Below are 13,174 nucleotides of genomic sequence, written 5' to 3' on the forward strand. Positions count from 1 at the left end.
TAGATCTTATCACTGGTCCTATTTTTTTTGTTTACCATCAATGTGTGCATCAGTGGAAAAAAACTCCTATTGAGAAAAACCATTCCCGCCTCATTGATGGCCACTTTAAATTTCTGCACCCTGTGAAAACACACTGCTTCCTCTATAGGACACCTCTATTTTATCTGTATTCAATCCTACTACCTCCGTGTATTATTCTTTAAATCTTTATACTTTACAACCTCTATATTCTCACACCACATCGAAATATAGTAACATAGTAGATGACGGCAGAAAAAGACCTGCACGGTCCATCTAGTCTGCACACGATAAACTCATATGTGTATACCTTACCTTGATTTGTACCTGTCTTTTTCAGGGCACAGACTGTATAAGTCTGTCCAGCAGTATTTCCCACCTCCCAACCACCAGTCCCGCCTCCCATCACCGGCTCCGGCACAGACCCCGTATAAGTCTGCCCTCCCCCATCCTAGCCTCTCAACCACCAACCCCTCTTCCCCCCGGATATTTCACTGCCCTGTCCAGAGTCCACACTTCTCTTATTTTCTTCGTTGCCCTCCAGCCGGCTGGGTTGGTGTAGTAGTATACCATGCCATACTTTTTATTGTTTTTCGAATATTTTTACTGCTCTAATTGCCTCCTGCTCATGTTGGATCTATTCTTACTGTACGTCGCCTTGAGTGAATTCCTTCAAAAAGGCGGTAAATAAATCCTAATAAAATCAATCAGGTCTGGGCTGATTCTGCAACGTGAGGTCAGGGATGGGTTTTAACTGTGTGGAATATTGAGTATGCCTCTACGTTTAATCACTGTCGTCGTCCCCCTTCGTGGCCTGCATGTATGTTGTACTGTTCTACTGTTCTCTCTATGGTTATTGTAAACCGCTTTAATTTGCCTGCAAAGAAAGAAGTATAGAAATTTAATAAACGATAACGATAAATGACCTGTGACAAAATTGACTGCCTGATCTGTGAATAAACTCATAAAATCTATAAAGACGCAAGTTAACCCACTGTGTGAATAGGTGTTCCAAGAACTGCACTGGGGAGGGCTGTGAACTTACAGGCATAGCTTCAAAACTTCAAGCATATACAGTATGAATATTTTAACCAAGAAAAGTTGTGTATCCAAAACAGCAGATGTAAACACATAGTTTATCTGGTGTACTTTTCATAGCAGAAATGTACATACTTTTCCTTAGAAAATTCACCTCCCTCTGGCAGAGAAAAGAAAAATAGCTAAATCATTTGGGAATTAAATTTAACATTGTTTATCCCACCCTTTGTCATTTATCGGCAAAATTTCTTAGTCAACTATTCCAAGAGGAAGCCAATGAACAACTAGGTAATGATTCAAAGATAAAATGGCTTTGCCACATAAGAAAGGACAGAGACTTACTGGTGATTTGAAGTTGTGATTTCATTGTAAATCCATTGACCGACCCTGATCGCAATCCAATGTCAGCCATATCACAGGCTGGACTGTGAACCTGAATAAAGAATATATTCAAATTATACAAGTGAAATTTGCAATAGCTTTATACACCAATATACATGCAACTCTGCTGACAGATGTAAAACAACTTCTGTCTGAAAAAGATGCCCTATTACCACCAGGTAAAAAAAACACACTAGATATTTCAGTCATTCAGTATATAGGAAAGACATTTACTAGCAGACATCTGCTTTCTAAACAGGATGGTCTTCCTTCTTTAATTTCACGTTCAATTTATAACCTCCTGTCCAAAGCAGCTTGACCAAGTGAGGTTACCACACTGATGGGCAGATGATCAGAAACAGAACTCTAAAAATAGCCTCAGAAAAGTGCAGGGCTATACCGCCCTTATGATGAGAGCTAATTGAATGCAAATATGGGCACACAATTAGCTCTGATCATAGGGGGAAAGTGCGGGAGGATTGTGCCCCAGCATGCGCTCAGGCACAATCCTCCCGCACTACCGTGTTTCCCCGAAAATAAGACACTGTCTTATATTAAATTTTGCTCCCCAAGACCTGCTAGGTCTTATTTTCAGGGGAGGCCTTATTTTTCGGGGAAACATCGGGTCGACCCCACCCGAGATCGCAGGCTCCCCCCCCCCCCCCGCCCTCAGTCGCTCCCGGAACTAACCTCTTAAACGCGTCCTTTCACCATTCATCTTCGCAATCGCCGCAAGCAGCAGGGCAGGCCACTCCTTCCTTCTGTGTCCCGCCCTCGCCTGACGTAATGTAACGTCAGGCGAGGGCGGGACACGGAAGGAAGGAGTGGCCAGCCCTGCTGCTTGCGGCGAGTGCGAAGGTGAAAGGAAGCGTTTAAGAGATTAGTTCCGGGAGCAACTGAGGGCGGGGGGAGCGACCGATCAAGGGGGGGAGCCGGCGATCTCGGGTGGGGGGGGGGTGACCCCGATGTTTCCCGAAAAATAAGGCCTCCCCTGCTAGGTCTTATTTTCAGGGGAGGCCTTATATTTTCAAATTGCAGCAAGACCTCTACTAGGTCTTACTTTCGGAGGATGTCCTATTTTCGGGGAAACACGGTAGTATGAAAGGTCTGAGCTGTCAAAAACCCAGACCTATCAAATGATGAAATCCGGTGGATCTCCAGCCCCCCTAACAACCAAAAAAGTAAACCCTGGTAGCCCAAGTAGGCTGTCATCCAAACCCTGCGCTTCCATGGTAGCCTAACGGAGCACTCCTCCCTCCCATACTCCCTTCTTGTCCGGTGCTGCCTTTAAGAGCATCTTGGGACTTCCCAACCATATAAGGCAAAAACTCCCTTATATGGTTGGGAATCCCACCCAGTACATCCCAGGATGCACTGGGCAGGGTGCCAGCAAGGAGGGAATATGTTACTCCCTCCTCCAACAACAAGGTATGGGGGGGGGGGGGGAGAGCTCTGCTAGGCCCACCAGGAAAGCTTGGGGTTCAGATGGCAGCCCGCTTGGGCCACCAGGGTTAACTTTTTTGGCTGTTTATCATTTATCGTTTATTTATTCACTATATCGTTACTTCTTGCATAGCAAATCAGAATGGTTTACATCTTTAAAATATAAATGACATATAATCATATCTTAAAAAATAGAAATAAAAAATACAACAGTATTCTAACATAAAATAAATCCGTTTATGATAGGACAGCTTTAACAAAACTTCCATAGCAGAGAAAGCAAATCAATTACACATATCACTCATACATAGCACATTCAAATAATACTGCTTCCTTAACATAATATATTCCCTGTTTAAATAAACCATATTTCATTTCGTGAGTGGTTCTCACCAAATAACTGACACTGAATTTCCCTTTATAAACAGCACTAGATATCAAAAGCTGTTTGAAAGAAATAAGTTTTTAAAGCTTTACGAAAGAGCATAAATGATTCTTCTACCCTAATATATTTTGGGAGGGAATTCCACAAAGATGGTGATAAGAAAAAAAAAGGCTGAAGCTCGTGTTGATTCCCACCTCGCTCTTGAAGGTGGTGGGATTACCAACCTATTATCAGTTACGTGAACGTAAAGTTCGTGACGGTGTGTATGGAATAGTTAAATTTGCAAGATATGATGGTGTGGATAGATATAACGCTTTGTATGTAAGGATGAGAACCTTAAAAAGAAATTCTCAAATGGATCGAAGTCCAATGTAACTGACATAATAAAGGCGTAGCCTTATCATATCTTGAAGCTCTACAAATTATACAAGCAGCTGTATTTTGAATAGTTTGTAAGCGTTTCAAGTTAAATTTTGTAATGCCCGCATAGCAGATGTTACAATAATCGAGGCGTGTCATAATATATGCATAGGCCAAGATACACAATGAGTTATTATCTATTGTATTTCTAATAGAGTGTAATTGCCTTAGATAATAAAAAGACTTTTTTAGGACCTCTGATATCTGATCATTAAACGATAGAGCTGAATCTATGATCACACCTAAACATTTGATAGATTGTACCGGGACAATTGGCCTGTCAAACAAAGTAGGAATTAAAGTCGGCATTGAACTATGATGACCTGTTATCCAACAAGCTATTGTCTTTTCAGGATTTAGTAATCGTTTACGCTCAAAAAGCCAGCTGGCAACCCTGCTGAGATATTCTTGTACAGGCTTTAAATCTAAGTTTATTGGATCTACATAGTAAATCAATAAGAAATCATCAGCAGAAGAATATGAACTGATACCCAATGTTTGAATAAGCAATGCCAATGGACTGACAAATAAATTGAACAGTAACGGTGACAAACTGAGCCTTGTGGAACACCACAGGAAATCTTATGAACTTTCGAAATAGATCAATTTTGTACCACTTGGTATGAACTCCTGTTGGGAGGTTGGGTGTGAAATGAAAAATAAAAAAGGTGGGAATATAAGCCAGGCTATCCAAAGAATGGAACCAAATTATCTTTTTTAAAAAAACAAAGTTTAATAATTTCCAAACAAACAGTAATGTAACAATCACACATTAAAAATGACTCGACGCAACGTTGTGTTTCGGCCAAATAGGCCTACATCAGGAGTCTTATTAATCACGTTGAAATTGAATATAACACTTCAAAGGAATCTCAAAACGTAGATAAAAGATTCCAAAGATCTTGCAGATAAGATCTTAAAAATGGTCTTCATGTACTGTTATTCCACAATTGTGGAAACACAACGTTGTGTCGAGTCATTTTTAATGTGTGATTGTTACATTACTATTTGTTTGGAAATTATTAAACTTTGTTTTTTTAAAAAAGATAATTTGGTTCCATTCTTTGGATAGCCTGGCTTATATTCCCACCTTTTTTATTTTTCATTTCACGCCTCGTGGGATCTATTGAGTTCTTCACTTTTTTTGGGAGGTTGGGTGTGTCAGGGGGCTGGAGATCCACTAGACTTCCTGCTCCCCGAACTGAAGTGTGGGCGGGGGCACTAGCAACCAGGACCTGGACTGTTTGTGGGAGGGGGCCCGCTAGCATGCAAATGCATGCTCGACAGGGCTCCCCCATTTCTCCTCAATACTCCACAAACCCTAACGCCAACTCTGAGCTGGAGTAGGGTTTGCAGCAGAAGCCGCGCCAATGTTTGGTGTGCTACCCACTGAGCACTGGGGAGGAATAGCTGATAACCCGTTTAGCATGCATTTGCATGCTCATTGCATTCAGAGCTGGTAAGCGCGTTGTTACATGCGCTTGCTGGCTCTGATCATAGGTTGGGAGCAAACACAGGTGGTAGTTTAGCGCTACTGGCTTCTAGCGCCCGCATTTGCTTCTGATCAACACACAAAGAAAAATAAATATTCAAAATAAATATTCAAAATAAGCCTCCCACCTCCAACTTTTACTGTACTACAGAGGTAAAATAAATAAAATCCTAGACTTCTAATATTGACACAGCTTTATTTCAAAGAAAAACTTGGTACCCTCCATCAGAAAGATGAAGTGCATGTACCACTGAATGTAATTTGCGGGTTTTGGCAGATCTGTTAGGCACCTCAAGGAAGCATGAGGAAAAGTCAGAGGTGGAGCCCTACACATATTGGGAGGATAGAATATGATACATAGAGAGCTTTGGGGCTGTGATGAGGGACCAAGTCCATAATGGTTATGACCTAAGATTGAATTCCTGTTCAAATACTCCTGTAATGTACTAACAAATGAAAACAAAAAACGGGGCGGAAAAAGTAACCAACACCATGAGAGTTCAAATTAGATTTCACCAAGACTGGTCTTAGGCTAGTTTACTCCAGTATATTTCTTTCATTGTAATTTCCTATTACAAAGGTTTATTTATTTATTAGGATTTATTTACCACCTTTTTGAAGGAATTCAGTCAAGGCAGTGTAGTATAGCACAAAAAAGTCAAACATAAGCAATAGACAATTACCACAGTAAAACAACAACTATTTAAATTGCCATTTGCCCTTCAGGAAAGCATTGAAGACCCATCTCTTCAAGAAAGCCTACCCCAATGATCCAACTAACTAAAGCCTACTTACATAATTCTGTATCGACGATTGTTATAAACTGACCATGTCTCCCATACCCATATGCTACCCCTATCTTTTCCCTTTCCATCCTCCCTACGCCTACCTCCTAACGTTCATTTCCTTCTATACTCAATCCCTCCTATGCTCAATTTACTCATCAGTTTACCCCTTTATTATTACGTTTACTACAATTTGTATAATCTTCTTAAAGACTTTGTAACTCTGTTTATTTGTTACTATATAAGCCGCATTGAGCCTGCTGTGTGTGGGAAAGCGCGGGGTACAAATGTAATAAATAATAATAATAATAATACAAGGTATAGCATAGTCTGCTACATTACAATGCCAACACAATACACAATAAAACATTTTAACAGACAGCACAGGGTATAAGCAAAGATGGAATATATAGATAAGATAGAGTAACAGGAGTAGGAAAATGAGGGACTAGTTAAGAGTTTTGCAAATCAGGTCAGAAAGGTGCTTTGTCCATTAACTGCTGCAAATTCTTCTGGAGAACAGGCGGTGGCATAGCTATAGGGGGGCAAGGGGGCCTGGGCCCCCTCCCAAACTGGATCTGTGCCCCTGGTGTGGCTGGCAGAGGTCCCCAACCCCCCACCAGCTGAAGCATTTTTTTCTAGCACTGGTCTCTGGCACCACCGTATTTCCTGCTTTGATCTCTCTTCCCCTCACATCTTGCATGCTCATTTTAGTGAAAATGATGAGGGGAAAAGAGAGCAGGGTGGGAAATGCGGCAGCGCCGGAGACCAGGCCTGAGAAACACGCTTGAGCTGGGGGGGAGGGGGGGTTGGGGACCTCCGCCAGCCAAGGCAGGTGAAGCAGCAAGGTGGTGGTGGGAGGAGGCAGAGCAAAATGTCACCCCTTACTTTGGGCTCTGTCTCCCTCCCACCTCGAGGTCTGGCTACGCCCCCCGATACAAAACAACAGAATAACAGAATCATGTCATGGCTGAGGTGCCCTTCAGATAAAACAGCGACTATCTCAGAATTCCAGCAACTTTGGCCAGTGTAGTCTTATTAATGAGTAACAACAGACAACAGGTCACAAAGGTTCAAAGGAAATACTTGCAGGAGAAAAACAGGGGAAGTTGAATAAAGGCAGACTAAAGCAACACTGAACACCAGTGCAATTTGGTTTCTAGCTGGATTTTGTAGTAAATAACTCGGAGGGGCAGTGTCAGGTTAACACTGTGAACCATTTCAGTCTTCAGTGGAAGCAAATGACTGTTTTGGTGTATATCACACTGCTAATACCATGCACACATTTTGAAACAAATATGCAGTGAGTATATAATTAAATTGCTCACGTGTGGAACTCAGGTGCTTATTCATCTCAAGTGATTTAACAACCAACATCCTAAATGGTTTACATACGAATGCCAAAAAACATAAATAAAAATGCTAAAAGCTACACTGTTTTACTTTCTAGACAGGTTCAAGCTATCAACAGAATACATCCCTTGAGCTAAAAATCAAGATGATAGCCTTACTCAAAAATACACTTATTTAAAAAAAAAAAAAAAATCCTTATAGAACAAGACTGAAAATCTTTTAAGTGTAAATCATTCTGAAGCTTTGTCATGCCTGAGAATTAAAGCAGGTAAAATAAATGGCTGATAGATCACAGTACAGATTTCTTTACAACTGTACTACAGAGGATCTCAAATTATGTAGCACTGGGTACAGACAGAGTACCCAGTGCTACATAATTTGAGATCCTCTGTAGTACTGAGAAAAATAGCCACAATGTTCACACACCAAAACACATTACATATAACTTCAAGTAAACAACACAAATCCACCTATTTTACTTTCCTGGAGGAAAAGACCTCGGATGTTGCAAGAAACTTAAACCCACCCTAATACTAATGGGGTCATGAATATCTGAAGTGAAGTGAGTGGGTACTCATGCAATGGCTGAAGCGACCTCCAGCAGCAATCTTGCAATCCTACCATTTTCACTATGGCGATATCATTGCCAGGAGTGATTGGGGATTGCTCCTGCCCCAGTGCACCACTAGGGCAGTACGGTACTATCAGTGAGTCCAGGACTGGGGGGAGGGGGGAGCTGTGCCTGCTCGGGGCGGGGGGGCTGGGAGAATGGCGGGTGGGCATGCCAAACACCATGAGGATAGTGGGCGGGGGAGGGGGGAGATAGGTCTCAAATATAAACATTCACTTTTTGATGCCTTTTTTGGGTCAAAAAAATCCCAGTTTATATTCGGTAAATCAATGCTCTGGCATTCCGTCCACACCAACACTTTATGCATTATTAGATTTATATACCATCTTTCTGTGGTACAAATCAAAGCAGTTTACACACTGCATTCAGGCACTTTCTCTGTCCCTAATGGGCTCACAATCAAGTTTTGTGCCTGGGGCAATGGAGGGTTAAGTAACTTGCTCAGAGTCACAGGGAGCTGCACCTAGAATCAAACATGGTTCTCAGCCCACTGCACTAATCATTAGGCTACTCCAGGAATAGTTTAATAGTTTATAAAATTTGATATCAAGATAATTTACAGTAAAATTCAATAAAAAGATAAAAAAAACAAGAACGCCATTAAAAGATAGGAAAGCACATACATCACAAGAACAAGCACTGAAACTCTGTCTCAAAAAGTCTACCCAGGTCCATCTTAAAAAGCTTTCTGACTGAAAAATGCTTTCAATTTCCTTTTAAATTGTTTCAACAAAACCTCCACTCGCAATTCTATTGGTAAACTGTTCCACAAGACAGTTCTAAGTCAGTTCCCACAGCACAGATCCCATCCACCAATTCCCATCTGGACAATTACCACTGAACCAATTCCCACCACACCAGGAAGGGCAATTCCCACCCATAACTGGGGAAAAAACAAAACACTAAGCCAATTAATCTCCTTCCCTTTCTAGAGCATGGGGGGAGCAATGCCGCCCCCCCCCCCCCACAAAAAAATTACCTTTTACACATGCCTTTCACCTTCCACACATACAGTTTGTTTAGAGGACCAATGCCCCCCACACACCACCTGCCTGCCACTAAATGGAAAAAAATAAAAGCTTTAAAATACTCCAAGGGTTCAACTTTTGTTTAGTGCAGGATATAAGTAAATATATAGCTACATAGACAGAAACTCTAAATGTTGAGAATACATGCTAGGTGACCCTATCACCAGCCCCTCAAAATTACACACAGATTACAACGAAATACTACTCTACCTATGAAAAGTTATTTCATTATTACACTTCCTCTGTGTACATCCGTCCCCTGCACAAACGATCCTCCCTATCAGCGTCTGAAGCGCGACGCACCCGCCAGGACTTATGGAAATTCATTTGGACAACAAAAAAGAGATGTGATACAAGAATGAAAACAAAGGTTAAAAAAAAAAGGGAGGGTGGAAGTCCTGGTAGGGAATTGTCCCCGTTAAGTGAGAAATATCCGGAGGTGGTGGTGGTGGGAAATTAGTGGATGGGAACTGTCCGGGTAGCTACTTGCCGGATACCCAAAAAAAAACCCATCAAAATCGTCTCCAAGAATGCACGACTGCAATACTCATGATTAGAATAAAACCACTAGTTTACCACCTACTAGAAACTGAAAAATGTAGGCAGATAAAGACTATACGGCCACACATGACCTCGACCGGTATGAACACATAGAGCCTTCTCTCCTGCCAGCTATCTCTAACATCGCCAAATAGCAACTCTGCTTTCTTTTCTTTTTTCGATCTCGGGGAAGCTGTTCAGCAGGATGGCATCAAAGTCTGCTAGGAATGACGGCTCGTCCTCTTTATATTCCGTCTCTAAGAGGAATAAAACGGACTTCTCACCGTCTGGGAAGGCTCTGCAGTCGCCATTACCAACTGACAAGATAGAACTTACTGTGGACCACATCAAAGCGCTGCGCATTTTAATACAGCAAAACCTTGAAGTCACCGCTGAAATCAAGGCGGACTTAGCCTCTATTACCACCCAACTAACCCAGTTCGATGCCAGAATTCGTTTTCTGGAAGATCGTATGTCTGCCCACAATGATCTCCATCAGGAGATGTGCCGGAAGGTGAAGCTTGAAGACTTATCTAATCAGCTGAGATGGAATAATATTCACATTTTAGGAGTGCCTGAGCAGTCTGAAGGAATGGACATAGTTCAATTTTTAAGCTCATTCCTTGTACAGATCGCTGCTTTGCCAACTGACACCAGCTTTCAAACTGAGCGTGCTTAATGTGTCGCACTGAAGCCAGTTCCTGGGAAAAACTATCCACGGCCCATAATTGTTCAGTTTCTCAGACATGATCAACTGATGTTCCTAATGAGCGCTGTTCGCTCAAGATCTCCTTTGATAGTTGCTGGAGCAAAAAAATTTTTAATGCTAGATTTCTCTAAGCCGACTGCTAAGAAAAGGAAAATGTTTCTTGATATGCGCCCTAAGCTCAAAGCTCTTGGCGCTCAATATGGTCTTCTGTACCCTGCAGTCATGAGGGTTACTTTTCAAAATAATACCAAGCACTATAATGATCCTGCTGAATTACAGAAAATGTTGAGCATGGGACTTTCCGACTTCATGGGGTAATATGCTTGTTTCAGCACTGCTCTGTTCCTGTTGAATTTCGCCTCAGTCTCTTGTGTCAGCTGATTGTAACAGCTTCCTCAAGTTAGCTCATGTGTTGCTGTTTTTTTATTGTTTTTTTTTACTTGATATGCGTGGGATATGCATAAAGGAATCCTGTGCATAAGGAATGGATCCTCAGAAGCTTAGCTGAAATTGGGTGGTGGAGCAGGTGGGGGGAACAGGGGTTGGTGGTTGGGAGGCTAGGATAGGGGAGGGCAGACTTATACGGTCTGTACCAGAACCGATGATGGGAGGCGGGACTGGTGGTTGGGAGGCGGGAAATACTGCTGGGCAGACTTATACAGTCTGTGCCCTGAAAAGGACAGGTACAAATTCAAGGTAAGGAATACACATATGAGTTTGTCTTGGGCAGACTGGATGGACCATGAAGGTCTTTTTCTGCCGTCATCTACTATGTTACTATGTTACTGCTTATGCTGGCTTAGGCTCTCTCTCTCTCTCTGTCCGATCTGGCGCATGTGCCCCGTAGTTGTCTCTCACTTTTCTCCACTCCGGAGTAAATGGATTCTATCCTCTTTTTCTTTTTTCTTACCCAATTTATTTTTCAATGTGATACGCTCGTTGGGTTTTTTGTCACTTTTGAGGAGTCTCAATCTGTTTGCTATTTGTCAGCTTACCTTCATGCATTTTTATGCTGCATCGCTTGTCTGGAAGAAGAGTTTATTTAGTATAAACGCTGAAGCTATGTATATTATCTTTTAATATTAAAGGGATTATCCCATCAAGCGTAGGAAGCTCCTGCTGTACCTGAAGAGGAAAAAGTCTGATATCTGTTTCCTGCAAGATCCCATCTGGATGCGCAAGAAGGTTCCAAACATTCCAGTAAATGGTTGGATCAGTGCTTTACAAGCCCAGCTAATGGCCGCAAGAATGGTGTTATTATGCTCATCAGGAAGTCTTTGCCCTTCCAGCTTGTTTCTCAGGCCAATGATAATGCTGGTAGGTGGTTGCAGCTAGAAGGTACTCTAGAGGGCAAACCTTTAATATTAATTAATGTCTATGCTCCGAATGTCTATGAACCCAGCTTCTTTCATGGCATTAACGCTGCTGGACCTAGTGCTCTTAACTGCCACACTATTATTGGAGGTGACTTCAATTTCCCAATTGATCCTTGCCTAGAAAGGTCTTCAAAATGCAGACTTGCTAAAGTTCAGAACTCACTGAATAGTCTTATGTAGTCCATTGGATGGTCTGACCTATGGAGGTTAATTTACCCAACTTCTAGGGAATACTCCTTCTTCTCCGCCCCGCATCAAACATATTCAAGAATTGATTATCTACTAGGTACAAAAGACTTGATTCCTATGCTTAATGCTGCGCAGGTGCATGAAATATTGATCTCTGACCATGCAGCTATATCCTGTAACTTTAATTGGTCCCTTGGCAAAGCAAATTGTTGTTTTTGGAGGTTTAATACTTCTTTGCTTTCAGACTCAACTTTTCTGCAGCACATCGCTCAAAAGTCAGCTGAATTCTTTACCGCTAACAACAACTCTGTGCCATCATACGTAACAATATGGGAGGCATACAAATATTGGCTTAGAGGTGAAGTAATTAGTTACACATCTCATCTTCGCAAAACCAACAATGCTAAAGCTGTCAAGCTTGAAGAAGAAATCCGCCAACTTGAAATGACTTTATATGTGTCTTCATCTAAATCCACGCTTCAAAAACTCAGGCACCTTAAAATGCAATATAATTTGATCCTGTCCAATATTGCCAACGTCATCGCCTTTAAGCAAAGTGCCACATATTACACAGAATCCAACAAAGCTGGTAAATTACTGGCGTCTTATCTCAAAGGCAAAAGAACGAAGCAACGCATAGCCACAATTGTGTCACCTGCTGGAGCGACCTTGACTTTGTCTTCTCAAATATTAGAAGCCTTTGAATCATTTGATACGTCGTTATACTCCTCTGAATGTGCAGCTTCTGACTCTGAAATCTCTACCTTTCTCTCCTCATTGAATCTCCCCTGCCTCTCTGAGCATCAAGCATGTCAGCTTAATCAGCCCATTTCCCAGGGCGAGATACTCTCTGCAATCAAGATGCTATCCTCGTCAAAGGCACCTGGCCACGATGGCATCCCAGCTGAGTTTTATAAGTCATTTCTGACCCTCGTTTTAACACCTTTGATGCTCTATTACCAAGACCTACTAAATTCAACTTTCGCAGACATTTTCTGGATGCTGTCATTGTAGTGCTTCCTAAAGCTAACAGAGACTGCACGCTTGTGCATAACTATAGACCAATTTCACTGTTAAATGCAGATTACAAAATCTTTGCAAAAATATTATGCTGCAGGTTGGAAAGCATTATACAACCTCTTATCCACAGAGATCAAGCTGGTTTTAAGTCCAGATATGGTGCTGACAACACTAGGTTACTGTGTCACCTTATCCACTCCGCTCGGTCTACGGCTCAACCTATCTTGTCTATTTCTCTAGATGCCGAAAAAGCCTTTGACCAGGTGGGGTGGAAATATCTATTCATTTGTACATGTGTTGCAGACTTCTTTGTACATACTTTGCATCTCTTGTACTCTTCGCCGACTGCACACATTGCCGCCAATG

General features: G+C 41.9%; 1 protein-coding gene across 3 annotated transcripts in view; it reads right to left on the reverse strand.

Moving 5' to 3' along the window:
* Positions 1-13,174, reverse strand: part of ITCH (itchy E3 ubiquitin protein ligase) — a 186,452-nt gene that overhangs the window by 118,702 nt on the left and 54,576 nt on the right. For 2 of the 3 annotated variants that reach the window (XM_030213284.1, XM_030213283.1), the window contains exon 2: positions 1,399-1,489. In XM_030213284.1, the coding sequence (XP_030069144.1) occupies positions 1,399-1,468 (70 nt within the window). In that variant the 5' untranslated portion in view covers positions 1,469-1,489. Of the gene's footprint in view, positions 1-1,398; positions 1,490-13,174 lie in introns of those variants that run through there. The other variant, XM_030213286.1, reaches the window with a different exon arrangement.

This window comes from Microcaecilia unicolor, chromosome 8 (genome assembly GCF_901765095.1).
Source record: "Microcaecilia unicolor chromosome 8, aMicUni1.1, whole genome shotgun sequence".
NCBI lineage: Eukaryota > Metazoa > Chordata > Amphibia > Gymnophiona > Siphonopidae > Microcaecilia > Microcaecilia unicolor.